The sequence below is a fragment of the Elaeis guineensis genome, chromosome 4, assembly GCF_000442705.2.
Source record: "Elaeis guineensis isolate ETL-2024a chromosome 4, EG11, whole genome shotgun sequence".
Classification (NCBI taxonomy): domain Eukaryota; kingdom Viridiplantae; phylum Streptophyta; class Magnoliopsida; order Arecales; family Arecaceae; genus Elaeis; species Elaeis guineensis.
Genome location: NC_025996.2, coordinates 39,321,847 through 39,347,394, shown reverse-complemented (window position 1 = coordinate 39,347,394; position 25,548 = coordinate 39,321,847). Strand labels below are relative to the sequence as shown.

General features: G+C 41.4%; 1 protein-coding gene and 1 non-coding gene across 2 annotated transcripts; one reads left to right on the top strand and one right to left on the bottom strand.

The window, feature by feature from the left end:
• Window positions 1–9,764: 9,764 nt before the first annotated feature.
• On the bottom strand, window positions 9,765–9,836 carry TRNAW-CCA (transfer RNA tryptophan (anticodon CCA)). Its single transcript has one exon. It is a non-coding gene; the product is annotated as a tRNA-Trp (tRNA).
• Window positions 9,837–13,777: 3,941 nt separating this feature from the next.
• On the top strand, window positions 13,778–25,147 carry LOC105042904 (UDP-N-acetylmuramoyl-L-alanyl-D-glutamate--2,6-diaminopimelate ligase MurE homolog, chloroplastic). The gene is given in 7 exon segments (XM_029263922.2): window positions 13,778–14,323; window positions 14,326–15,720; window positions 17,659–17,775; window positions 17,924–18,099; window positions 22,358–22,503; window positions 23,569–23,782; window positions 24,834–25,147. Coding segments are annotated over 6 exon segments (2,361 nt in total). The 5' UTR covers window positions 13,778–13,815; the 3' UTR covers window positions 23,588–23,782; window positions 24,834–25,147.
• The last annotated feature ends 401 nt before the right edge of the window (window positions 25,148–25,548 follow it).

Below are 25,548 nucleotides of genomic sequence, written 5' to 3'. Positions count from 1 at the left end.
ATACATCTACCTTGTACATTGTCTAACTTGTCTCTCCCTCGCTTCCTTTTTGTATGCATCATTTATTGTTATTTGTTTTTTCTTTTCGATGTTTCTATTTTGAACTACTACTTCAAGATTTGGGGTAAATATGAATCAATTGGCCCTATTTGTCTAGGCTTTTTCAATGGAGAATTTACTTTACTACTTTCACTTGAAATGCTCTTCTTCCCATGGCTCTCTATCTCAATAATATCATCATCCTCATCTTTTTTCATTGCCCATCTCATCAAAATTTGGTAACATATTCAATTGCATCTTCTCTTGTTTCTTCTTACTCATATTCCCTCAATTCTTTCTAACATGTGCATAACATTCTTTACAAGAAATACTATTTCTAAACCCTTAATCAAGTGTTGTTTAGCCCAGCATATACCTCCATAGGTCACCTTCTTACAAAAACTATATGTCACCGAATTCATATTGTTGGGATTGGCCAAATACACATACTTCCATCTCAAGTCCTTTGCATTTGAAGTGCACATTTTGATCCCTATTATTAATAAAGAATAATAGAGAAATTAACAATAGAAGGATAGCAAAAAGAAAAATGTAATAGCAGTAAAAAAAGCAAAAAAAAAGAAAGCATGTCAACAATAAAATGCAAAACATATCAGCAGCAATAAAAAAGCAAAACATGAAGCATATCAGCAATAAAAGGAACAGCATATCAGCAGTCAAAAAAAGTAAACAATAAAGCATGTCAGCAGTTAAAAAATGACCATATCAGTAGCAAAAAAAATCAAAAAAAAAGCATACTTATAGCAAAAAAAAATTACATATCAGTAAAAAGAAATAGCAGTAAAAAAAGAGCATATCAGCATATCAGTAGGAATAAAAAGAAGAGAATAACAGGGAAGAAGAAAAATAAACTAGAAAAAAAAAGAAGAAGAAAATGAAGAAAAATAAAGTAACAATAAAGAAGAAAAATGAACTATAAAAAGAAAAAAATAGAGTAATAGGTAAACCAAAGGAAGAAAAAGAAGAATAACAAGAAGAAAAATAGAGTAATAAAAAATTAGAAAAAGAGAAATAGAAAAAGAGGAAGAAGAAGAAGAAAAAGAAAACAGAGCATCGAGAAGAAGAAAGACAAGCAAAAACATAGCATATCAGTAGGAAAAAAAAGAATAGCGGTAAAAAAAAGAGCATAGTAGCTAAAAAAAGAAGAGAATAATAGGAAAGAAGAAAAATAAATTAGAAAAAAAAATAGAGTAACAATAAAGAAGAAAAATGAATCAAAAAAAATAAAGTAATAAATAAATCAGAGGAAGGAAAAAAGAATAAAAAGAAAAAAAAGAGTAATGAGAAATCAAAAAAAGAAAAAAAGAAGAAGAAGATAGAGTACTGAGAAGAAGAAAGATAAACTAGAAAAATAGAAGAAGAAGAGGAGAAAAAGAACAAGAAGAAGAAGAAGAGAAGAGAACACTGACCTGTCAAATGTCAGAGCCTTGGAGGCTTGTAGCTATTTGAGTCTTGGGAGGCAGGGAGCCTAGAGTTTGAGATTTGAGCCTTCTCTTTTTTTCTTATTTTCTTTTCTTTTGCTTTGCCTCTTCTTTTCTTTTTTTTTTCATGTAATAGACTTTGGCCTTATTTCTTTATTTTCTTTTTTTCTCCTTCTCTTTTCTTTTTTCGTTCTTATTTTTCTCTGTCTAGCACCTCTCTTGAATAAGGCTAGCACCTCAAGGACCTAGTGCCTCTTGTGCCTGGCATCAAGGCTCGTGCCTCTTTCAAGGGGCCTTGCCTGAACCTTAGGGAGGTGCTTGGGTGGAGCTTGAGTGCGCCTTGCTCCTAAGCCCTCGTCCTGGTATGCCTTTTACAACTATTTCCAGACCACCTTCCAAACGAACAAGCAAACTCTCGGATGCATGCCATCCTCCAAATCCAAGTACCATCAATACGTTAGACAGGCCCCCTCTGGAATACCTCATATAAGTCCCTCGTCACAACCTTCGGTCTACACGTAAATCTCCACACCCGTGTGGTAAATTATAAAAGCTTTATGAGCATTTTGAAAATAATTTTTTCTATCAATTCTTGATCCCATGGCAATAGAGCCGGTGCTTCTCCATCTCCTATTGCTGAAAAGCATTAAGAGAGGCTATGGAGGATAGGGGATAGAGTAGAGAGGAGAAGATAGGATGGAGTCGAAAAGAGAGGAAGGGGTGGTTGGATGGAGCTGGCACAGATAGGTGACCGAGCCTATGCCTAGAGGTAGTGGATGAGGGGAGGGGGCGATGTGATGGTTGGGGCACCCATGGAGAGGTGGCCAAGCTAGCACTTGGGGGTGGTTGCGAGTGGAGGAGGTGGCTCAATAGATGGGGCCGGTAGCGAGATGGGGCAGGGTCGGTGCCTTGAGACGGTGAGTGAGGAGAGGTGGTCGGGAAGACATCTAGAGGCTGCGAGCAAAGGGAGGGGAGCAGTGAGGTGACGAGGCTGCTAGCATAGGAATATAGCAGGTGAAGGGAGGGGGGCGGCGAAGGGAAGGGGGGATGGCGCGATGGATATTGAGGAATGTCAGGCTTTTCCAAAAAAAAAAAACTATGAGTTGGCTGGTTGGTAACCTACCGGGATTAAATTCTCTTAATTAATTCTATCTAATGAAAATTATGATATTTTTAACTTTTTTATAAAATATATTCAAGGATCACCGTAGCAACCCCAAATGATTAAACCCCACACATGTTTCTCTTCAACTAAAAGCACGGAGAGTCACCTGCATCCTTAGAGAAATTGCTTCCTATTTGAATGCCATATGATGCTTCGAGTCCATAAATTTTTGTTTCAATGCTCTTGGTTTTTCCTCTTCAACCTTTGAAACTGGAATCCTTTCTTATTATCCATCAAAGTGCATCTAGACTGGCATCAATATATAAGTTTGAATTACTGAAAGACAAGCTACCATCAGACACTTCAATGACCAGAAAACAGAAAACCTGGTTCAGTGTAAAAGGAATACATTTGAATACAAATAGTAGGCATTAAAAAAAAAATCCAGGAGACAAACATCTCTTATTTTCTTTTTTAAAATGCCTATAATTCAACCAAATTCTATGGTCTAAGAAACAAAAATCCAATTCCTAACTCCATAAGAAAATCATCTTAAACTAACCTTTCGATAAAAGCTAGAAGTATGTAATGTGGAACCCTTCAGTGCATTTAATATGATAAATAGGTATCACACCCTGACATTCTGAACATCCTTTTAGAGAGGCCTCCATGTAATTCATCAAAAATCCAGAACTAAGCTCAAGATAAGTTGAAAAAAAATATGCAAAATGTGGATGTCTTTGTTTTGATGAGGAAAAATAAGAAAAAAAGAGGAAAAATAAATGTCAGAGATGTACAGTTCTAGTACTGGTATGTGGCTTTTTAGAGACAACTTGGGATCATATTGCTCTTCGTCTGCAAGCATAGGGCATCAGGAGAAGGTAAGGTACGTAAATTTTATGCTTGCCAAATCAAAATTAATCCATAGTTCTCCTTGTTAGGATTTGACGTCTCGAGATTTGGTCCACACTGAGTCTACAGCGAGATCTGCGACGACGAACGGAGTCCAGCGAGTTTAAGATCACCCCAAATGAAGATCGGATGATAGAGAAATGCTCGATTGAAGATGGCACGAAAATCGAAGCGATCGAGGCTAGCAGAGACCGTGGCGGTGCAACCGCGCATGGCAGTGCACGGCCCAGCGTGCGGACGCGGGGGCGCAGCCCAGGTCCATGCGGGCGCGCACTGTGCAGCCCATGCGAGATTTTTCCATGCAGTCCACGCGCAGTGCATGGACCGACGGTCCACAGAGACTCGTGTGGATCGAGAGGGCATTTTCTCTTGATTTCTCACGATCCACCATAGACCGGTTAGTGTTTCCCATAGATTTCTCGCGGTCTACAGCATTTTTGATGGACCGAATACATGATCGGATGGCCTGGAGCACTGTCGGTCGTGATCTGAGGGTTCAGGGACCTGTTTGGATGATGTGAGGAGTCTATTACTCCTATTTTCACTTGGGTTCGGGGCTTTAAAGTTCCTGTTCTGTGAACAGAGAAGTAGACCGTGGTTTTATTCGGCAGAGAACTCAAAGCAACAGAGGCGAGGCGCTGATAGGAGCAGGAGGCTTCAGACAGATTATCAGGTAGCGGGCAGCAGTCGCTTCAGAGATTTCGGAGGTCTTCTTAGAGAGAGAGCTTTTATGAGGGAGAGTTTCTTGTGAATGAGAGATTGGACATACAAGGGTTGAGGATGTGATCTCCTCTTGTAATTTTTCTCTTTTCTCATAGTGAAGCTTGTATATCCCATGGAGGCGAGTTTTTTTTGGCTGATCCATGTATTTGATTGTTTCTATTTTATTTTTTCTTTCTTCTTGCTGCGACATGCGGTATCGAAAAAATTTTGGGAGGTGGTGTCCTGGTCAGACATCCCCAACACTCTTCTGAGTGAAATACATCACAGGAGACTGGATTGAGAAGTAAAAATAAGGGAAAATAAAGCTTACAAGTACATCACAGTACTGGTTTTTAGTGCATTTCCTCAAGTCAGATGGCACAACAAGCATGTTATGACTATCTCCATCTCTTTGGTATAGACCCTAAAAACTTCATCTAGTGGTTTCAGTAAACATACCGCAATCTTCTCTGGTAAAGCTGAAAGTGCTAAGGCAATCTCATTTAATTTGTCAGAGATAGAGGTCTTGGCCATCTTCTCAGCAAATGATTTCTTTCACCAAGGAAAGCCCTGATATCATCTTCCCTTCTGAGCTGACAGCAAATAACATGCAGCAATGCAGCCAATGCTGAAGAAGTTCAAAACATGATACAACACGTTTGCATCTGTTTTTTACCATTTGTTGCACTGAGTTGTCAATAGTCCTTCTGCTGAATTTGACGGCCATTTACAGAAGTTAATTAAAATAATATACTACGTAGAGCTTTTAAGTGTTTTGCCAACAGCTAGCATTCAAAGTAGTTTTGCAAAACAATCGTTCCTCTTTGTAGATAGTCAGATGTAGGAGAAAGCATTGCACCAGTTAATCTTCCACAATATTATCAAGAACAGAAACACATGATTTAACACTACAATCTCTTTCTATATTTATATTAGTGCTGTATTAACACTTACTTTCTAGCAATACTTCCTTCACAGCTCTATTTAGTTGCATAATGTCACCCTGAACAGAGTCCAGTACTATCACCAGCCTACTTACCGAACTTTTTGTCCGTTGAATTATGACTAATTAGAGTTGAGATATTCCTATGAGATGTTTCCACCATATGCACCTGTAATCTCATAATGAGATTTTCTTCTTTTTTTAACACCAAAGAAAAATGGGGTTTGTTTTACTATTTGAACATTGAAACCCAAAAGATGGATTGAATTCATATTATTGCAGTGAATGAAACAGCATGATAAAAACTGTATTTAAGTCTTAAATAAAGCTTTAGCATCGATCACATTTTCCTGTAATCATCCATTTGATGAACGATATTAGACCCAACCGCTTAGGACTTGCATCGATTATCTGGCAAAGCGCCCGAATTCCAATGATGTGAAACCTTGTTGGATGTTCTTAACAGATGCAATTAAGATTCTTCAAGTGAGGATTTGTTTAGAGTAAATGTGAGAGTCTTTGATGAATAGTCCCTTTCTTGAGGACCAAACTTCTAGAGCAACAGACAAGTGTTGGGTGGATGTCTGGCCAGGACACCACCTCCCAAGACCCTTTCAGTACCACGCGATGCAGCAGGAAGAAAGAAGAAACAAAACAGAAGAAAAAACAATCAAAATACGTGGATCAGCCACAAAAGGGCTCGCCTCCACGGGGCATGCAAACTTCACTATGAAAAAGAAATTTTACAAGAGGAGACCTCACCCTCAACCCTTGTACACCCAATTCTCTCTCACATGAAGTTCCCCTCACAAAAGCTCTCTCTCTCTTGGAGACCCCCTGAACCCCTGAAGAGCCTGGCGACCGCTGTCCAGGAGCCTCCTGCTCCTCTCTCACAGCGCCCTCGCCCCTCTCTCTCTCTCCTCTGGTTCGTACGGCGGCGAGAAACCGAACCGCACTCTCTCCTGTTCGTCTCAGGCCTTTTAAAGGCTTAAACAAGACTTAAAACATGTTAGAGAAGGATTAGGACTCCTTAATCAAGCCAAATCACGTCCCAGACCGTCCGATCAAGACCGGGAGCCACCTGGGCCGTCCGATCGCGCTCCGGTCCACGAAATAGGGCCGTGGACCGCGAGAAACGCGTGGGAAACGACCATGCGGTCCACAGACCGCGCCGTGGACCACTCGGTCCACGGTGGACCGGGGATGGGCCAGCAGGCCGCTGGGTCGCGCGTCCCGCGCGGGCCTGGGCCTGGGTCGCGCGTCCCGCGCGGGCCTGGGTCCCGCGTCCCACGCGGGCCTGGGACGCGCGTCCCGCGCGCCGCCGCCTGCGGCCGCGCCGCTGCCGCCCGCCGCCGGTCGCCGGCGGTCCTCCGCCGCCTCGATTTTCGTGCCATCTTCGAAAGCTCGTATCTTCTCCATCCGAGCTCCAATTCAGGTGATCTTGGTCTCGTTGGACTCCATTTTTCGCCGCGAACCTCGCTGTGGGCTCAATGTGGGCTGAATCTCGAGGCGTCAAATCCTAACAATCTCCACCTCGACTCGATATTCGGCCTCCTCCAAACTCCGAGAGCTTCTGGATCTCCTCGCCCCCATGCCCTGGGGCAATCGCCTGCTGATCATGGATGGGCAAACATGGGAGTCGAGCCAGGCTGCTCGATCTCATCTCCGTCGTATGCTGTGCTCCTCCTGACCTGAGACCTGCTCGGGGCATCATCCTGCGGCAATAGGAATCTTACCTTGCGACGTCGCCTCTCGTCCTCCCGAGTCTCCTGTCTCGTGCCCGATCCGCCTCCTGGAGCTCCACCTCGCTCTGGGCTCCACCTGGCTCCCGATGCTCCATCTCGCACTGGGCTCCCTGCCAGGTAATAATGTCCTCTGCTCCCCTTCTTCCCCTCCAGCACAATCCTATCGCCGCGTAGCACCCTCAGGATTCCTCCACCAGCTACCGTCCTATAGCCTCTCGAATCCAGTCTGCTAAGTGAGATAAGATTCCGCCTGAAATCGGGTATGTATCGGACCTCCCCCAATCTCCTCACTGCACCGTCATGTGTCCTCCAGCTGACCGTCCCAATGCCTCTGATCGCACAGCTCGATCCATTCGGCAGATATACAGTGCTCTCACTGTTCTCCAGGGAGTCAAACTGCTCCTCTCTGCAACACACATGATAGGGGCATGCAGAATCTAATATCCACTGCTGGGAAGAAGTAGATACCTCGTCAGATATCTCCAGGACATCTCCATCTGAATCGCTGCCGGCCGTCGCTACAGCAGCCACCGTCCGATTTTTCAGTTGAGGGCAATCTCTGGCTAGATGCCCCAACTCCTCACACCGGTAACACCTGGTTTTGCTCAAGTCCCTCCTGGACTTAGACCGCCCTCGATGCGATCTCCTGTCGCTCCGTCTACCGCCTCCTGCACCTCCAGAAGCCACCAAAGCTAAGCTATCGACACCTGAGCTCGAAGCTGGGTTCTCCCTCCTGAGAACCTCGTTCTGGAGTATCGCCGCGGTGACCTCGTCCATCTTGATAGTGCTCTTCCCCACTAGAAGAGCAGTCACCAAGGACTCGTACGAATGGGGAAGCGACGCCAGCAAAACCAGCGCCCTGGTCTTCTCCTCAACGTTCTCGCCAACGCTGAGAAGGTCGGTGAGGATCTTCTGGAAGTGGCTCAGATGCTCCTGCACGCTCTGTCCCTCAGTCATCCGCAGTTGGTAAAACTGCCTCCAGAGGAAAAGAGTGTTGGTGAGAGACTTCGCCATGTACAACTCCTCGAGCTTCGACCACAGCACCGTCGGGGAAGTCTCGCTCAGCATATGGATCACCACCTCATCCGCCAGGTACATACGGATGGTACTCACCGCCCGCATCTGTAGCCGTTTCCAATCCCGCACCTCCATGGTGGTCGGTTTCTCATCGCACATGAGAGCTTCGATCAACCCCTGTTGGATGAGCACGTCCTTCACCCTTGCCTGCCACAAGGAGAAATTGCTCTTACCATCAAACTGGTTGATCTCCATCTTGATTGTTCCTGTTTTCTCCATCTTCAGTCTTGCTCACCACCACTGCAATCTGCGTCCTTGTACCGCCTTGCTCTGATACCACTTGTTGGGTGGATGTCTGGCCAGGACACCACCTCCCAAGACCCTTTCAGTACCACGCGATGCAGCAGGAAGAAAGAAGAAACAAAACAGAAGAAAAAACAATCAAAATACGTGGATCAGCCACAAAAGGGCTCGCCTCCACGGGGCATGCAAACTTCACTATGAAAAAGAAATTTTACAAGAGGAGACCTCACCCTCAACCCTTGTACACCCAATTCTCTCTCACATGAAGTTCCCCTCACAAAAGCTCTCTCTCTCTTGGAGACCCCCTGAACCCCTGAAGAGCCTGGCGACCGCTGTCCAGGAGCCTCCTGCTCCTCTCTCACAGCGCCCTCGCCCCTCTCTCTCTCTCCTCTGGTTCGTACGGCGGCGAGAAACCGAACCGCACTCTCTCCTGTTCGTCTCAGGCCTTTTAAAGGCTTAAACAAGACTTAAAACATGTTAGAGAAGGATTAGGACTCCTTAATCAAGCCAAATCACGTCCCAGACCGTCCGATCAAGACCGGGAGCCACCTGGGCCGTCCGATCGCGCTCCGGTCCACGAAATAGGGCCGTGGACCGCGAGAAACGCGTGGGAAACGACCATGCGGTCCACAGACCGCTCCGTGGACCACTCGGTCCACGGTGGACCGGGGATGGGCCAGCAGGCCGCTGGGTCGCGCGTCCCGCGCGGGCCTGGGCCTGGGTCGCGCGTCCCGCGCGGGCCTGGGCCTGGGACGCGCGTCCCGCGCAGGCCTGGGTCGCGCGTCCCGCGCGGGCCTGGGTCCCGCGTCCCACGCGGGCCTGGGACGCGCGTCCCGCGCGCCGCCGCCTGCGGCCGCGCCGCTGCCGCCCGCCGCCGGTCGCCGGCGGTCCTCCGCCGCCTCGATTTTCGTGCCATCTTCGAAAGCTCGTATCTTCTCCATCCGAGCTCCAATTCAGGTGATCTTGGTCTCGTTGGACTCCATTTTTCGCCGCGAACCTCGCTGTGGGCTCAATGTGGGCTGAATCTCGAGGCGTCAAATCCTAACAACAAGAAATCAATATGAGATTTGGCAAAAGAAATAAAAAAAAAAAGGGAAAAGAAAGAGAAAGAAAGAAATGTGACCAATTAGCTGGGAGCTGCTGGGTATATAACTGCAAGTCAAACCAGCAAAAGTGTGACTACAGGGCTATTATTTGAAGCAAAGAAAATCATTAAGTAACTGATTGTTTAGCCCTTTGTTTTATTATTTAATGGTCTAATCAAACTTTTTTTGGGTCTGGATAAAAAAATAATAAAATGCGGCAACATGGGAAAAAAAAAAGGACTTTATCATCTTATACCATGATAAAACTTTTTTCAGATGTAGAAGGTTTTTTAAGAAAATTAAAAACTGATTGTCTAACCTATTGTTTTTTCATCCGATGGCATGATCCAACTTTTTTTAGATCTGGATTTTTTTTTAAATAAAAGGATTTTATGATCTTACTGCTTGATTGAACATTTTTCGCATCTGTTGCAATTTTTTTTTGAAAACCAAAAACTGGGGGGGTGGGATTGAACCCGACGTGAATCGAACACGCAACCTTCTGATCTGGAGTCAGACGCGCTACCATTGCGCCACGGATCCAAGCGACTAATAGGCGATACTTATCATTATAAAAGACAATAAGACATGTTTAAATTTTTTCATCATTTGAAAGGAGCTGATCTGTGGCCCTAGCTGATAAACTGGTTGGCCTGATGAGCAAAATCATCTTAGAGGCTTGCAAGACTTCAGTTAGAGAATTCGTGAGATGAAAAGGAAACTTCTATTTACTCATATTAGGCAGATGGTTGGCATATTTTTGTGTCTAAGTAAGCTCATATTTCTTGCATGTGGTGTCTTGCACTCGCTGAATTGTAGTAATCTGATAATTATGTGGGATCCAAATTCAGGATGTCATATATAAGTTCTTGGATCAATAATACTCACTTTAACTTTAGACTTGATTCATCTCATATGTTATTTGCAGAGTTAGGTCTGATCCAGCCCTACAGTTACAGACCTCGCAATATCAATCTTAAAACTTCCACCCTGCTGAATCGATCAATAGCATGGATTCTTTTTTCATTTTTTTTTTTTTTTTTGATAGGAAAAGGAGCTCATGTTTAAAACAACATAAAGCAGAACATGTACATGGCAGGACATATCCCAAGGACTGCAAGCCAGTTTCAGGGTATAACAAAAAGGTAAAAGAACTGCAACATTCATAGCCCAATCAGCCCATAATAGAGGAAACACATGCTCCAGTACACCATGAACCAACCTGGTGAAGGTTAAAAGCAGCAGAAGAAGAAGAGATTAACAAGCACCATCAGCACTACCAAGAAATAGACAATAGAAAGAAACTTCCGGATGAAGCTGCACCAGTAGAAAAGACCTGCTTCCTGGCAAAGTTGGATCCACAGTGAAAAACAGCATAAACACAGTAGACTAAATAGCATGGATTCGTTGGAGCCTACCCTCACCGGTTAAGATTTCAACTGTGTCACGCTCCACGGTGAAAAACAGCATAAACACAGTAGACTCAATAGCATGGATTCGTTGGAGCCTACTCTCATCAGTTAAGATTTCCACATCCCAAACCTAACATCCGGATCGAATACATAATAGTCGCATATTTTTTAGAGCAAATTCTAAAGAATATGCAAGACCTAAAATAATTTGTTACATTCTCAACATCCATAATGTCTAATTTTAATAATTAGTAAAACTTACATAATTACAAATTAAATTTTTTCAATCTTCTGGTCAGATATCAATAATCCTCTATTTATGCATCCACTCACTCACACATCCATATCATAGCCAATTATGAGCATTTTATAACTCTGAGAAGAAAAAGAGAAATGGAGGGGTGTGAGCTTTACAGCCCAATAAGAATTTTCATATCATATTGATATAATAATATAATATGAAAATAAGAATAAGCAATAAAATATAAAATTTTATATTCAATATCTGGAATAATGTAAACATCTATAAATTATCTGTCTTGACAAAAGAGATGCATCATCATATGTTAATGGGTGAAATATTTTTGTTCAACGATTGTTTCATGTCTTGTCTTTCATTTCTCTTTTCATTATCACATGATTTTTAACCTTTTTCTTTTTTTTTTTGCTTTTGGACTAACCAAGTCTATACCTCAGTCAGCATCCGAACAATTTTTCTCTTATAAGTCTTTCAAGGCTGTCCCAGGATGAACTTCTGACCGGCTGTCCCACGTACGAAAGCCCGTGGGAGGCTGTTCCAGGTATGAACTCCTGGCCAGCTGATCCACATATAAGCCAGTGGGGACTGTCTCAGGCATAAGCTTTTGACGGACTGTCTCAGGCATAAGCTCCTGACGGACTGTTCTACATGACAAGCCTAGTCCAAATCATATTTCTTTTTCATTTAATCATTATATGTTGATTTTACCAAATCAATTCTGATTTACACTGTGATCAAATTAGATATGTCATATCCATATAATCATATTATTAATCACTGATATATATATATATTGATATAATATACTCATGCTCAAAAATCATATAAGCAAATAACGGTGTCTCGGATATAGCAAATTCATCGATCTCAAATCCAATGATGCAAAATCAATGATGCAAGACCAACGGTAAAATAGATATATAATAGTGATCATGTATAGGGATTCTTATCTTTACCGGTGATAGATCCAAGCATAGAAATCAATATTTTTTTTTATTTATAAATTTTAAAAATAAAATATTCTACTCGATATCTTATGCAAACAATCGTATCTCTTCGTGATCCTGATCAAATATAAAAATCATATATGGAGAAATTATCGATAATCGATTCTAATAACATAAATTCAGGACTTCTCCTAGGATTATCCAAAATCTAGATTTGTCTAAGTATCTAGACCCTCCATTGGTCCACAAGACTTTTAGAGAGAGAAAATCTATGAAGAGAGAGAAAATTATAGAGAGAAAAAATTTTAGAGAGAAAAGTAGAGAAAAAGTGGAGAGAGTATCCTTCAAATGAGATAATCATGATCGAAATTATCAGAGATCATATTAGAGTGATTCAATATGGATTAACTATGAGTAGATGTTATAAATTTCAAATAAGGATCGGACTGAGATCCAACATATTGCACGAATTTCAAAGTGATTTGAGGTCATCTTACTTCTATCTCAAGTTTATCCTAGAGTCTATGATGTAGTTAAGAGAGAGTAGAAAGACCCTAGAGAGAGGAAGTAAAGAGAGAATTTAAGAGAGAAAGTAGAGAGAGAAGAGAGAGAAAAAGAGGGAGAGAGAGGGGAGAGAAAAATTCTCTCATTCTTTTTCTTTTTCTTTTCTTCCTCTTCCTTGGCTGAACAGGGGACAGACTGGGGGGAGGCTCGGTGGCTCGGCTTCGACGAAGGGCGGCGACGTGGCCGGATATCCGGCGGCAAGTGGAGCGGCACTGGAGCAAGGGATGGCCGGTGGCAAAGTTCGGCCGGCAAGAAATCAAGAAGAGATCAGAAAAATAGGGGATCGCTACTTTTTCTTTTGTTTTCTGGTCATTGGTCAGTCACCGACGGCCAAAACCCTCAGAGAAAGGGATAGAGAGATGAAGTCCTATCCTACAGGTGAGATGCCGTAGACGGCGGTACCAGTGGTCGGAAAAGAGGAGAAAAAGGTTTGGCCAAACAGAGCAAAACAGAATTACATAGTTTGTGGGTTTTTCGATGAACCTGACGATCGGTGAGGATGCACGGTGCCGTGGAATGGAGGGGAAGGGAGAGAGGAAGGAGGGTATCCAAGAAAAGAAGAAGATCAAGGAATGAGCTTACCTTGCTCCGACGGTCGAGAAGAGCTCCAGCGACTTCCTTTTTCTCCGTCTAAGAATCCGCGGATCTTCTTGAAAAAATCTCTCAAATTTCTTAAAAATCTCTCCAAAATTCTTTGGTAGAGACCTAAGAGAGGAAAGGAGGATTTTATAGGGGAGCTATCCTACCCTAAGCCGGACTCTATGGGTCCGATTTCACTGGAGTCGGAGGGGAGGAAGACTCCGAACCGGAGTCCTCCTCCTCCTCCCGTTGGGCTCTCCAGATTTTATCAGGCCCAAGAGCCCTATGGGCTGGGCCGTGACAAACTGCACAATCGCCGATAAGTATTCTGCCTCTTGACAATAAAATGGTATTGATGCGATCTCCTAAATAATTTCATATAATCTGGAAGAAATCCTCGATCAATGAGTACAATAAATTTCAACAAATGGTGAATTGAAGAATAAAAGTAAAAATTGAAACATAAAACGCAGCACTCAACCCACGGAATAAAATTCATGCAGCAAACTCAAGCAGAATATGCCTCTAAATTTAAAATATTTTCTTACGACTTTTCTAACGGCACATATTTGAAAGCACTCGAGCTCTTTCATCCATCTACTTCACAGATCTGGAAGCGACTATTGAATGATCCAACGGTAGATTGGCTCGAAGGAACGTGAATCCCTGTTTCGCTCGAAAGATACAACCCATGTCCCTCATCCGCAAAAGCTTAAACCTCGACGTCCCAGGCCTTAAGGCCCTTTCCGTCTCCCTCTCTCATGGCTCTCCCTTTTCCCTCCCTCGCCTCCTTCTCCTTACCCCACTCTTCTTCCTGTCGCCCTTTCCACTTCTCTCCCTCTCTCGCTCCCCACCATCTCCTCCTCTCCCTCCGCCGCCGCCCCCTCCTCCTTCTCCTCCCCGCCTCCGCCATCGGCCCCGACGGCAAATTCCACCCCTCCCCTTCCGACGACGAACCCCCAGAGGCCCCGGAAGACGCCTCCCATGGCGTCTCCCGCCTCCAACAATTCGAGCGCCAGGTCGCCCGCGCCCGCCGCCGCCAGGAGGAGCAGTTCAAGAAGGACGAGCCCCTCTTCCTCTCCGCCCTTGCCAACGAACAAGACCCTCCCGAAACCCCTGCTTCCTCCTCGGCCGCCGGCGGCGATCCCACCTCCTCCGGTGACGACCTCTTTGGCGACATCGACCGCGCCATCGCCCTCAAGCGCCAGGAGTTCGTCCGCCAGGGCCTTCTCGAGCCCAATCCCCCCAAAAAGGAGCCGCCTGTCGAGGGCCTGACGAGCTCACACCCGAGGAGGTTGCCGACCTCGACGAGATCCGCGAGCTCCAGGGCCTCACCGTCCTTTCCGAGGACGAGCCCGTTGAGGAGAACCCCATCAAATTGCGCGACCAAGAGGAGGACGATTCCTCTGCCGCGCCTGGCTCGGGATCGAACGGAGCGCCGTTGCCTCCGGGATTCGACCTCGATGTGGATGCATTTGGCAAGTCCCCGATCCGGATTGTGGAGCCCAAGTTCAAGATGACGCTGGCCGAGCTTCTGGATGATAGCAGGCTCGTGCCGGTGTCGGTGTACGGCGATTTGGAGGTCTCGATCACCGGAATTCAGCATGATTCGAGGGAGGTCACCGCCGGGGACCTCTTTGTCTGCTGTAACGGTTCCACCAAGAGTGACGGGCTTGACACTCTCACTGAGGCTGATAAGCGAGGAGCTGTCGCAGTGGTGGCTAATAAGGAGATCAATATAGATGAGACGCTGGGCTGCAAGGCTCTTGTCATTGTGGAGGACACTGATTTGGTGCTTCCCGTCCTTGCTGCATCTTTTTACAGGCATCCATCGAAGAGCATGTCAGTAATTGGTGTCACTGGAACTGATGGCAAGACCACGACGACTCACTTGATCAAAGCCATGTATGAGGCAATGGGGTTGAGGACTGGGATGTTGGGCACCTTGGGGTACTACGTTCAGGGGGACTACAAGTTGGAAGCTTCGGACACGACCCCTGATGCAGTAGCAGTCCAGAAACTGATGGCACAAATGGTCCACAATGGAACCGAGGCAGCTGTAGTGGAGGCTTCGTCTCATGGGTTGGCACAGGGGAGGTGCGATGAGATTGACTTCGATATTGCTGTCTTTACAAACCTTACAAGGGACCACCTTGACTTCCATGGGAGTGAGGAAGAGTACAGGAATAGCAAGGGCAAGCTGTTTGCTCGGATGGTTGATCCAGAGCGGCACCGGAAAGTAGTAAACGTTGATGATCCAAATGCACCATACTTTATTGCACAGGGGAATCCACATGTTCCTGTTGTGACTTTTGCCCTGGAGAACAAGAATGCCAATGTGCATGCTCTAAAGTTTGAGCTTTCATTGTTTGAGACACAAGTTTTGGTCCAGACACCTCAGGGGATACTGGAGATTTCCTCTGGATTGCTTGGGAAGCACAATATATACAACATTCTTGCAGCTGTTGCTGTCGGAATTGCAGTTGGGGCACCATTGGAGAACATTGTGATGGGGATTGAAGAGGTGGATGCAGTTCCAGGTAGGTGTGAGCTTATAGATGAGGAGCAAGCATTTGCTGTAATTGTGGATGATGCTCGGACACCTGATGCTCTATCTAGACTTCTGGACACTGCAAGAGAACTGGGCCCTAGGAGAATTATTACTGGTATGCTGTTTTTCTGCATTGTTATTTCAAGCATTTTTCAGACTCATTTTATTAGTTTTTTCACTTCATGGTAATGCATGGAGTTGGTTACTAGAGTGTGATTGAAATGCTTCTTTTAACTTCTCAGAAAAATACCCTAAAAAAACAAATAAGTATCTGTTCTAGATTTTAAAGAGCAACAGTAATCATCATCCTATCTTTTTTGAGAAGCAATCATCATCAGCATCCTGTTATCCAAACTGTTTCCTGTCAAATATGGGATGACCGTGTAAATTTCAAAGAGTTAAAATGAGTATAGGTGCTTCTGACCCCCGCCCTTGCATCTCTATTTCATTACTCAATGAAATGATGAGGTGGACCTCCACTGTTTTGCTCAAGAAAAGAGCTACGTTGAGCATGTGAATTTTATAGCTGGCATCAGAAGTGGATACTTCAGTTGGTCCATGTCAAAGTAAAGAGTAATAGAGTGTAGTTTGTTCCATGTTTTAAAGAGCTACAAGGTGTATATGTGCATGCAATTTGAATACCAAAACGTAGGATGTGGTTTATTTTGTGGATGATCTCTAAACAAAACATGGATAAATAACATACAATCCTTAGTGTTATATGATGTTCATTGGCATTTCTTTAAAAGAAACATCAAACATAAGTCCATCCAACTTCATCTTTCCAGTTTCAGCCATTCACCACAAATGGATTGATGCTGCAGCTAAAAGCCTAAAGAGAAAATTTGGAAATATGCTGCTAAGTCTACTCGAAGCTCCTTCAACAATTCTAGTGAATCAGTGATAAACGTAATGAAAGGGGTGATAATTGTTGAGAATGTTTTTTGTTGTCAATTGATTAAGTACTACTCCAATGAATGTGGTGATTCAAGATTACTAGCAAGGTATTAAATCCCGTGGGAGGTGTTGCAATATCTTCATGGAACGGGATGTCCTATTGTCCCATCCCGTCCCAGCTACGATCTCGGTCGTACATCCTAGTAGATATCTTTCGTCTTTCTCCCCTTCTTCTTTTCTTCCTTCTTTTTTTTTTTCTTTTTTCTTTCCTTTTCTTCTACCTTCATTTTTTTTCTTTCCTTTTGCTTTATATTTCTTATCTCTTGCTTTCTTTCTTTTTTTCTTTTTCTTCTTTTTTTTCTCTCCTTTCTTCCTTCTTTTCTTCTTTTCTTTTTCTTCTCCCTTTCTTTGTTTCTTTTATTTTTCTTCTTCTTCTTCTTTCCTTTCACTTTTTCTCTGATTTGTCTTCCTTTCTTTCTTTCCTCTTTCTTCTTCTCTCCCTACATGGATGGGTTTTAGGGTCTTGACACTTTCGGTTCCCATTTTCTCATAGGAATGGGATGGGACGGTTGGAACGTCTCCCATTCTGTTAGGATGTAAAACCTTATTACTAGTAGCAAAAGTTTTATGCAATATACAAAAGCTAAACCTGACTCCTGGATAAATCAAATCTTTCAGTTTTATAGGTTGAAAAATTAACTAGATATTTCCATCTTTCCCTTCAAGAAAATGTTCATAAGAAGAGAAAGGTAAATGCTGCTCATAGCTGACGTGCTACTTGAGTACATGATGCCTAAAAGAAAGATAGAAAGCTTACAATAAAATTCTGAAAGTGTAGCAGGGAAAATAATTGAGTGGGATATTCATGGGGATCTCGAGAACTTCTAAGAGTTCGAAACATAAATCTGAATGGTCCATCCATTAAAGGGCAAAATAAAGTTGATTGCATCATGTAAGATTCATCAAGTGAGGTTTTCATAGAAAATAAAGGGATGAAATCATTGAGATTTTTTTTGAAAAAAATGATAGCATGTAGTGGTTAGAAGTCTTGAAACTCACATTGAACAATACTATGGCCTCAAAAATGGTAATATTTTAGTTGAACCTTTCATTATGTTAATAAAAGCTTATCTGCTCACTGATGCACTATGTACAGTCTTTGGATGTTGCGGTGAAAGTGAAAGAGGAAAGAGACCCTTAATGACAAAAATTGCGACAGACAAAAGTGATGTGGTTATGTTGACATCTGATAATCCAATGAATGAAGATCCATGTAAGTATCTTAGACTGCAAGATGAAAATCTGAATTTAACGGGATTTGTCTATGTATTTCCCCAAAAAAGATCTGTTTGTAAATTGTTGATTTTATGACCAACTTTAGTTTTAGTGTTAATGTCTACACCTTGCTTTCTTTTGACCAGTGGATATCTTAGATGACATGTTGGCTGGTGTTGGATGGAGCATGCAAGATTATTTAAAATATGGCGAAAATGATTACTACCCACCCCTCCCAAATGGCCACAGACTTTTCTTACATGACATCAGAAGAGTAGCTGTAAGGGCTGCTGTTGCGATGGGTGAGGAAGGTGATATAGTTGTAAGTTCAGTATGCCCATCCTTTAAGTTATTTTCTTCTCCAATTGTACCTGAAAATAACAAAACCAGAAGCAATCAACATTTTGATGTAAAACGTTTATTGAAAAATTTATTAATAACCATATTCCAGAACCTTAACCTACCTGCCTATAAGGGATCAATTTTATAAATCTTCCCTTCATCCCCACCTTTTCAGTGCAAGCTTTTTTGAATTCTTTCTCACTCCACTATGGTAGCATCTTGGTTAGTTATTAGATTATTTTTATAAAAATCCATCATGCATCTTTTATTTGTGCGAAATTGTAAATTTTATATGTGATGTTACTTAGGTATGAACATGTATTTAAATTCTTCAAGATTTTTCGTAGGAAGTTTTCTTTAAGGGCAAATGCTTGTCTATCAATATTCATATCTATCTAAGAGGTATAGTTTGAATAATCTCATAGTAAGATCCTAGATGTCTATAGAACTTTAAACTTCAATAGTTACTGATACTGATTCTACTGCTTCACATCAAGAGTTTATGTTAATGATGTGAAAGCAAATTTGTGGCAGCAAGGTTGATTGGTTGTGTGCTTCATGGCTTTTTAAAGAAAAAAGCAGCTGGGTCAGACTCAGCAGAGAGTAAGAATATAAACAGAAGTAGTGAGAGGTGTAATGAATTGCCACAACCTTGTTGAGGACTGTAGCATATCTGATGCATGGCAAGACATTACAGAGAAGAAGAAAGAGAGTGAAGGGGAGGAATAAGAGAAAGCATCATATGTGAAGTTCATCAAAAAAAAAAAAAAGGAAAAAAGTTTTGAAGAATCAGGCATAATCTTTTCAAAGCATGGAATCTGATCCCAGCGGGACGTCCCACAGGACATTGGGATAGGATACCATCCCAATTGTCAGGATAGGACTATTTTGCCATTGTCCCGATTGGCTCATTTTGGAACATCTCCTGTCCTAGGCATCCGGACAGGGTATGATGTTGGTGTGTCCTATCCCATGGGTAAACTGGGACGGCCCCATCCCACGAGATTTAGAATGTTGTTTCAAAGTTCATGCTTACACATAGAGCTCTGTTCAAATATCCAAAAACAACTGGGGAAATATGCTTATAAGTCCTAAAAATCATTCTTAAATTACTGTGAGGATCCAAGACTCTTGCTATGACTCTTTTAACTAAATTTGACTTGAGAAAAGACTCATAACCAAGCTAAAACTCAACAATTTTTAGAATATATACTTGTCTAGAAAGTTATGAATTCTGACTCCTGATTCTGACCATGGCCATGTTGCAACAAGGGTGGTTCTATATGAGAAATCTAAGTACCTTTAAACCTTTTCACATGACACGGAAATTCAATTTTTTGCTATATGGATGGGTCGTTGTACATGAGTAAGTATGAAATGCGGAAATCTAATTTTACACCATGTGGCCTTTTATGCCACATTGAGGAAGCGACACATGGCAACAGGGGATTTAGCATCATGTCTTTGCTAAGTTCATGACTTGTGCTTGGGGAAGTCAGGGCATTTTACTGCAGAATTTAGGCATATGGCGGTAGGGAGGGCATGTGTATATTACTTTAGTCAAGCTTTCTCCCCTTTATATTGGGAGAAGTATCAAGAAAAGACAAATTGAAGAGGGCTGGCGCTTGTGGCCTCCCACCCTTAGGGAGGTCCTATAGTTTTGGTTGCTACAGAGTACAGACTCTGGTCAGATCTGTGATTTTACAATTTAGCCCCTAGAGTGTTAAACATGCCTTAGGACATTTAGGAACTTCAAATTTTTGTGAGACCTCATTAAAGACCTCAATGAGACCAGAGGAAGGGTCTGTGTGCATAGATCTCTTGTCTGTGTCCTCTGTATGCATGGAAGCATCTTTTGCAAATAAATTAACTATTTTACCCTTTTTGTGGTATGGAGTTACTTTTGTTAGCTTCAAACTTCTGTTTTCATACAAGGACATGAGACATACCTTCATGTTGGTGTTCTTCCATGCAGAAGTACGCAAAGTGATTATTTTTCTCAAATTGCCTTGTAAAGGCAAGCTAGTCATTCCTGACATCTGGTCTTTGTATTGGGCAGTTGAGCATCGTTGGAGGTTATGTAAAGTTTGATAGCATGCACAAGGTGCTCCATTGACTCCTTGTGCTTAAGAATTTTAATCATCTTTTAATATTATGAAAGAGGTGATTATTTTGCTGTTGTCTGGAATACCAGGTTATTCACTGTATTGGACTGCCAATCTGTTTGCTGAAATATCTCATTTTCTTGCTGCATTGCTATTGGTCATGCTTTGGTGCATTTTCTGGGACGTAGTGCTCAAAAATTTCAACCCGACACAACCTATTCAGGAATTTAGCTTGTCAGTTCCAGACTGGGTAATTACTTGGCTCCAATTATCAAGTTTTTGTACAACTATTAAGACCAAGATAGCATCTTGTGCTTAGAGTAGATGAATCTTCTCATTAAGCTCTAAAAGAATAATATGCATCCCCACATCTTCTTTTGGAACAGTCAAGATAATGAGCACTCATAAATTAGCAATTATAAAGAAGACTATCTGTAGTTTCAAATCAAACTCATAACTAGGAGTAGCAGTGGGTAGGGTCATGCCATGCTCATGTTAGGCTAAAATTCCTTTAACGTATACACAACCTGTTTATAATCAGGTTGAAAAGAAAAGCCCATATCAGGCCCATTTGTTTCATATATTCTTGTGCCTAACTCACCAACTCAATTAGCACTTTGCTTGTTGTTGTGTCTCTTGAAAAATGAATATAAAATAGGCCCATGAAGAGGAGATTGAGGGTTGAGCATCAACGTAAGGTGAAAGAGAGGAGATAAAGTGGAGAAATAAACATGATGAATCCTTAACAGGTTTTCTGCTCCACCTTTTTCTTTAATATTTTATTTTCTCTTCTTAACCATCAATTGTGATATTTCCTAGGCACCCAAACTGAGCCTTGACTAAGGTATGGCCTGTACCCTATTGCCATTATCGTAGGGGACTAGTGTTGGTTTTCAAGGGTTTGTTCAGTAGGTGGCCAAACTTGAGTCTGATCCATCTACAATCAAGTTGGTCTCAAGTAACCCAAGCCCAATCTGCTTATACAATACCGTCACCCAAAACCTGTTTATTTTTGGTGGACTTGGGTTGGTTAGCAGGATTGCAGAAAAGAACTGGTCATGCCAACCAATGGTCACAATAGATATCATGATAAGTATATTACATAAGACTCTAGCATCATTAGGATGCATAATGATCACTAACTAGCTATCAGTTATTGATATGCTAGTTCTAATACATGTACTTTTCCATAGGGCACTTCTTAGAGAGACCTCTTGAGAAGTGCTGTTAAGCCAGGTAGACATCGTTGATCCATTCCCTAGCTGTTAAACTAACTTCTGGAGTCAAAGTGACAAATATCTTGGTATTAGAGCTTAGGTTGCTGAAGGTCATGAGTTCAAATCCCATCTGGTTTAGTATTTAATTTTTTTTGAGAAAAAGGTTAGTACTTTATTTAATTCATACAATTGTCAGGTCAATTATTTAGTGCTGCCAGTTATCATCATAATTCATTTCAATTGTTTCCTTGACTTGTTTATCCATATATGTTTGCATGTTTGTAGTCTTGGTTGTACATTTTCTTGGGGTAGTTTTTTGTTTTCTGCATGTTTTTTTTCTCGGGGGTCAACATGGTTAGTTAATAAAAGACATAATCAGCTTAACACAAAGTAAACCATGTTGATTGCTATTCATGAATATAAGGGAAACGTCTGGATCTTATTATTGTGAATATTACTTCTATTTCATTCCTGCACCAGTGCAATTAAATCTAGCAATCTGGAGAAATGCCTTTTCTCAGAAAATTGACAAAAAATGTAATGTAATGAAATGAAATATGGAAACAAAAGTTGCAGTCTTAATGTTGGCACTTAAGGAAGAAATATGAGTTATTAAGTTTAATGAATACAGGGAAAGTTATCTTTGTACTAATCCAGGCTTGCTTTGCTGTTCCTTTCAATAAATGTTTTTTGCAGTGTGATAAGCATTAGGTGCTTCCTCTTATGCTTCTCTTTTGTGCAAATTTGTCTGTCTTTTTTTTTTTTTTCCTTCAGAACTTCTGCAACAGTTATCGGTTTTACCACTCTCTACATTTTTTTCTAATTCAAATATTTATTGTCCAAAACATTCACTAAACTGTTTTTGATACATGCCCTGCATGATTGTCACCTCATCTTGCAAGAATACACACTTCAGGTTGTTGCAGGCAAAGGCCATGAAACATATCAAATTGAAGGTGATAAGAAGGATTTTTTTGATGATAGAGAAGAGTGTAGAGAAGCATTGCATTATGTTGAAGAACTGCATCGAGCAGGAATAGACACAAGTGAATTCCCATGGCGGTAAGAACTATATCTTCTGATATGAAGTTTTCGTTGTGATCTTTCCATGGGTCGCTACTTTCACGAAGTTCTTTCAAATTCGTTAGATGTATGGGTTTATTCTATCCCCTGTTTAAAGTTTCTGCTTGTTACAATTCATTAACACTTGAAATTGTTTTTCTTGATCATAACAATATCTGTGCTTCAAAATTTAATGTTCAATCTGCAATTGGTCAGCTCCACTTGATTTTCTGTTTCACTGTTGTTAGTTGAACACATTGTGTGAGAGTTATCATATAATAGAAAGAGAAAATGGAAGGGAGAGATGCTTATTTTCTCAGCAAAATGTGTTGCTGGGTTTTTCTTTTAAATTCTATTCATGTTTTGTCAAACAGATATTTTGCTTTTGCGGTTCCCTCGGATCTGTGAATCTAATCTTATTTAGTTATTTATGCTTCTGTTGAACGGAGTTTTGTTCCAAAAGCTTTGCTGTTCTTACTGTTCTTCTCTCTCTCTCTCTCTCTCTCTCTCTCTCTCTCTCTCTCTCATGTGTGCTTTTTGCTCTGTTTCTCTTACACTGTTTTGGTGAATATTTAAAATCAGGTGTGAGTTTTACCGTCACATTCTCTTGTTCCCATTACAGTGCCTGTAAAACTTAGTTTGTGGGCTCAAAATAATGCTTACACATCACAAATGAATGCCAATGCACCTGCCCGTCCACACATTCAATACATGTCTGGCAGAGGAAATGTTTGGAAATCTATGTGCTGCATGCCAGTTAAATTATGAATATTTATATGATGCATGCTAATTCAAGAAAAGTTATGCAACGGTTGAATTTCTTGGTAATAAAACGTTTCCTTAGGGATTCTTGTCCTATTGCCGTATGAAGTTTCATTTTTCATATGGGAACTACAGGAAGTTTCATTTCTTCATACCTTATTTTTAACAAAGATGTGGTACTGAAACATTCAAAAATTCGAAGTTCTTACTCACATCAAGTTACAGTTGTTGTTATCATATTATCTAGTGAACTAAATGAATTGGCTGTCTGAAGTTTCTTTTATTTCTTTATATCTGCCACAGGTTACCAGAGAGTCACTAGTGTTTCCTTTAGAAGAGATTGGACCTTGGAACATATTTGCATTTCTGCAGTAAGACTTCAGTAGCCCTGTTTGGTGGTGCTTGTGGATGATGAGCTGGTAGCATACTAATTATCAAGCAAGTAAAATAACAGGCTGATGAAGGCGCTGCTAATGTAGATGATTAACATTGACCTATCTAGCCAGGAGACTACCAGGTATTTGCTCAGTAATAGTTATTAAAAAATAAAAATAAAAAAGAAGTGACTTAAAAAATTGATTTTACTTGATTGATATGGTTAGCCTATTTTCATGGGCATAACTGTCTTTTTTGGTTTATGCTAAATCTCTTGATGCTACCAGGAGGATGGTTCAATTTGTGTCTCACATTATGAGCCAAGCTTTCTTCTAACCCTGATTAGACCCAAGTAACAATACCCGGTTATCTCATGCTAGTGCAGTTTCTCCTGGTTCAACCGTTGAAGAATCTCCCAACTCTGTTTGTATGGAGGCCCTGGTCCATATTAGAATTTTGCTGATGGCCTGATGCTACTTATGCTGCTTGTTTTTTGGTATAGCATGCAAATGGACACTGCTGAATCAATTTTTTCTGACATTTCGTTCTAGCTAAAATGATAGTCTGAGTTCACCTGTTCTGCTAAAGTATCTGTTGATTTTAACCAAGCAGCATGTAACACCAGAATTATAATATGGTATCACAATTTGTTTCTGTTGTCATACATGTCAGCATCTTTTGGTAAGGCATATGCCTTGGGATCATTTTAGCAACCATGCTGTTGGATGACTCATGAAGTGACATGAGAAGAAGGTTAAAAATTATTAAGTTGATGTGAGTTACTTTAACATTGTTTCAAACCTCAAACCACCAAGATATGGTAGGTTAATGCTGCTTTCATGGCTCACCCACAGGCCTCCACTTTTTGATCCTAGTTTTGTGATACAAACTCTGCCTATCTTATTGCGTCGTCCTTGGTACAGTTCCATAGTCTGGTACTAGATTCAAAATCTTCATTCCCATTTTCACCGGGTTGCAATTCTATTTTCTTATTTCTTTCCAACCTCTGAACCTCACTGACTGGATCGAAATGCTAATAGTTTGATCGAATGCCTCGTACTACTAGAAACACCTTTATCAACTTCGATCTCGAATACTATTTTCTTCAATAGTTCTTCTCATGCCACTGTATTGAATTGACCTGGTATTAGATATGGTAATCTCCATCTTTCTTTATAAATTTCCATTTACAGATGTTCAAATGATGACCGATTTTGCGTCTCTGTGCCCCTGGAACTCTGCCGTCAAAAGTCTATGGATAGCTTGTACGTTTCTTTGTAATTTATGTAAGGCATGTTTCTCAATATATGTTGTATCATTGTGTGGTTCATTCTGCTGATCCCGTATAAATGGGATGAGGCTTCAGTTTTGTGTTAATGTAAAGCCATGTTATCGAAGGATGCGATGAGACTCGGGTATTCATCATGATGTATGTTTTGCATCTGGCCCGTAGATGTATATGCATTTGCTTCAAAATTTGAATCAGTAGATCAATCTTTTTTTCATCTTTCATATAAATGCTGCATTTTTTCCAGGTGCCAATGAAGTGTAGCATGTTTTTATCGTGGGGCATAAACATGCCTCGGTGCTAAGTAGCTCATTCCCCTTGACTAACAGTTGCGTGTAATTTAAGTCGTGTTCATCGGTTATCATGGCCGCTGTAAGCGGCACTTCTGAAGCCTCCTAAAGACTTGGGGTTGCGAGTCAATAGTAACAAAAAAAAAAAAAAAAAAAGAAAAATAAATAATAAATAATATATATATATATAAAATAATTTTTAAAAAATAAACATATAATAAATCATACCTATATAAGCATTGCAGCAATTGGGTATGCGCTAGATTGATCAATATTTGTATCTACCTATAATTAAAAATTTAATGCATATATATATATATATATATATAT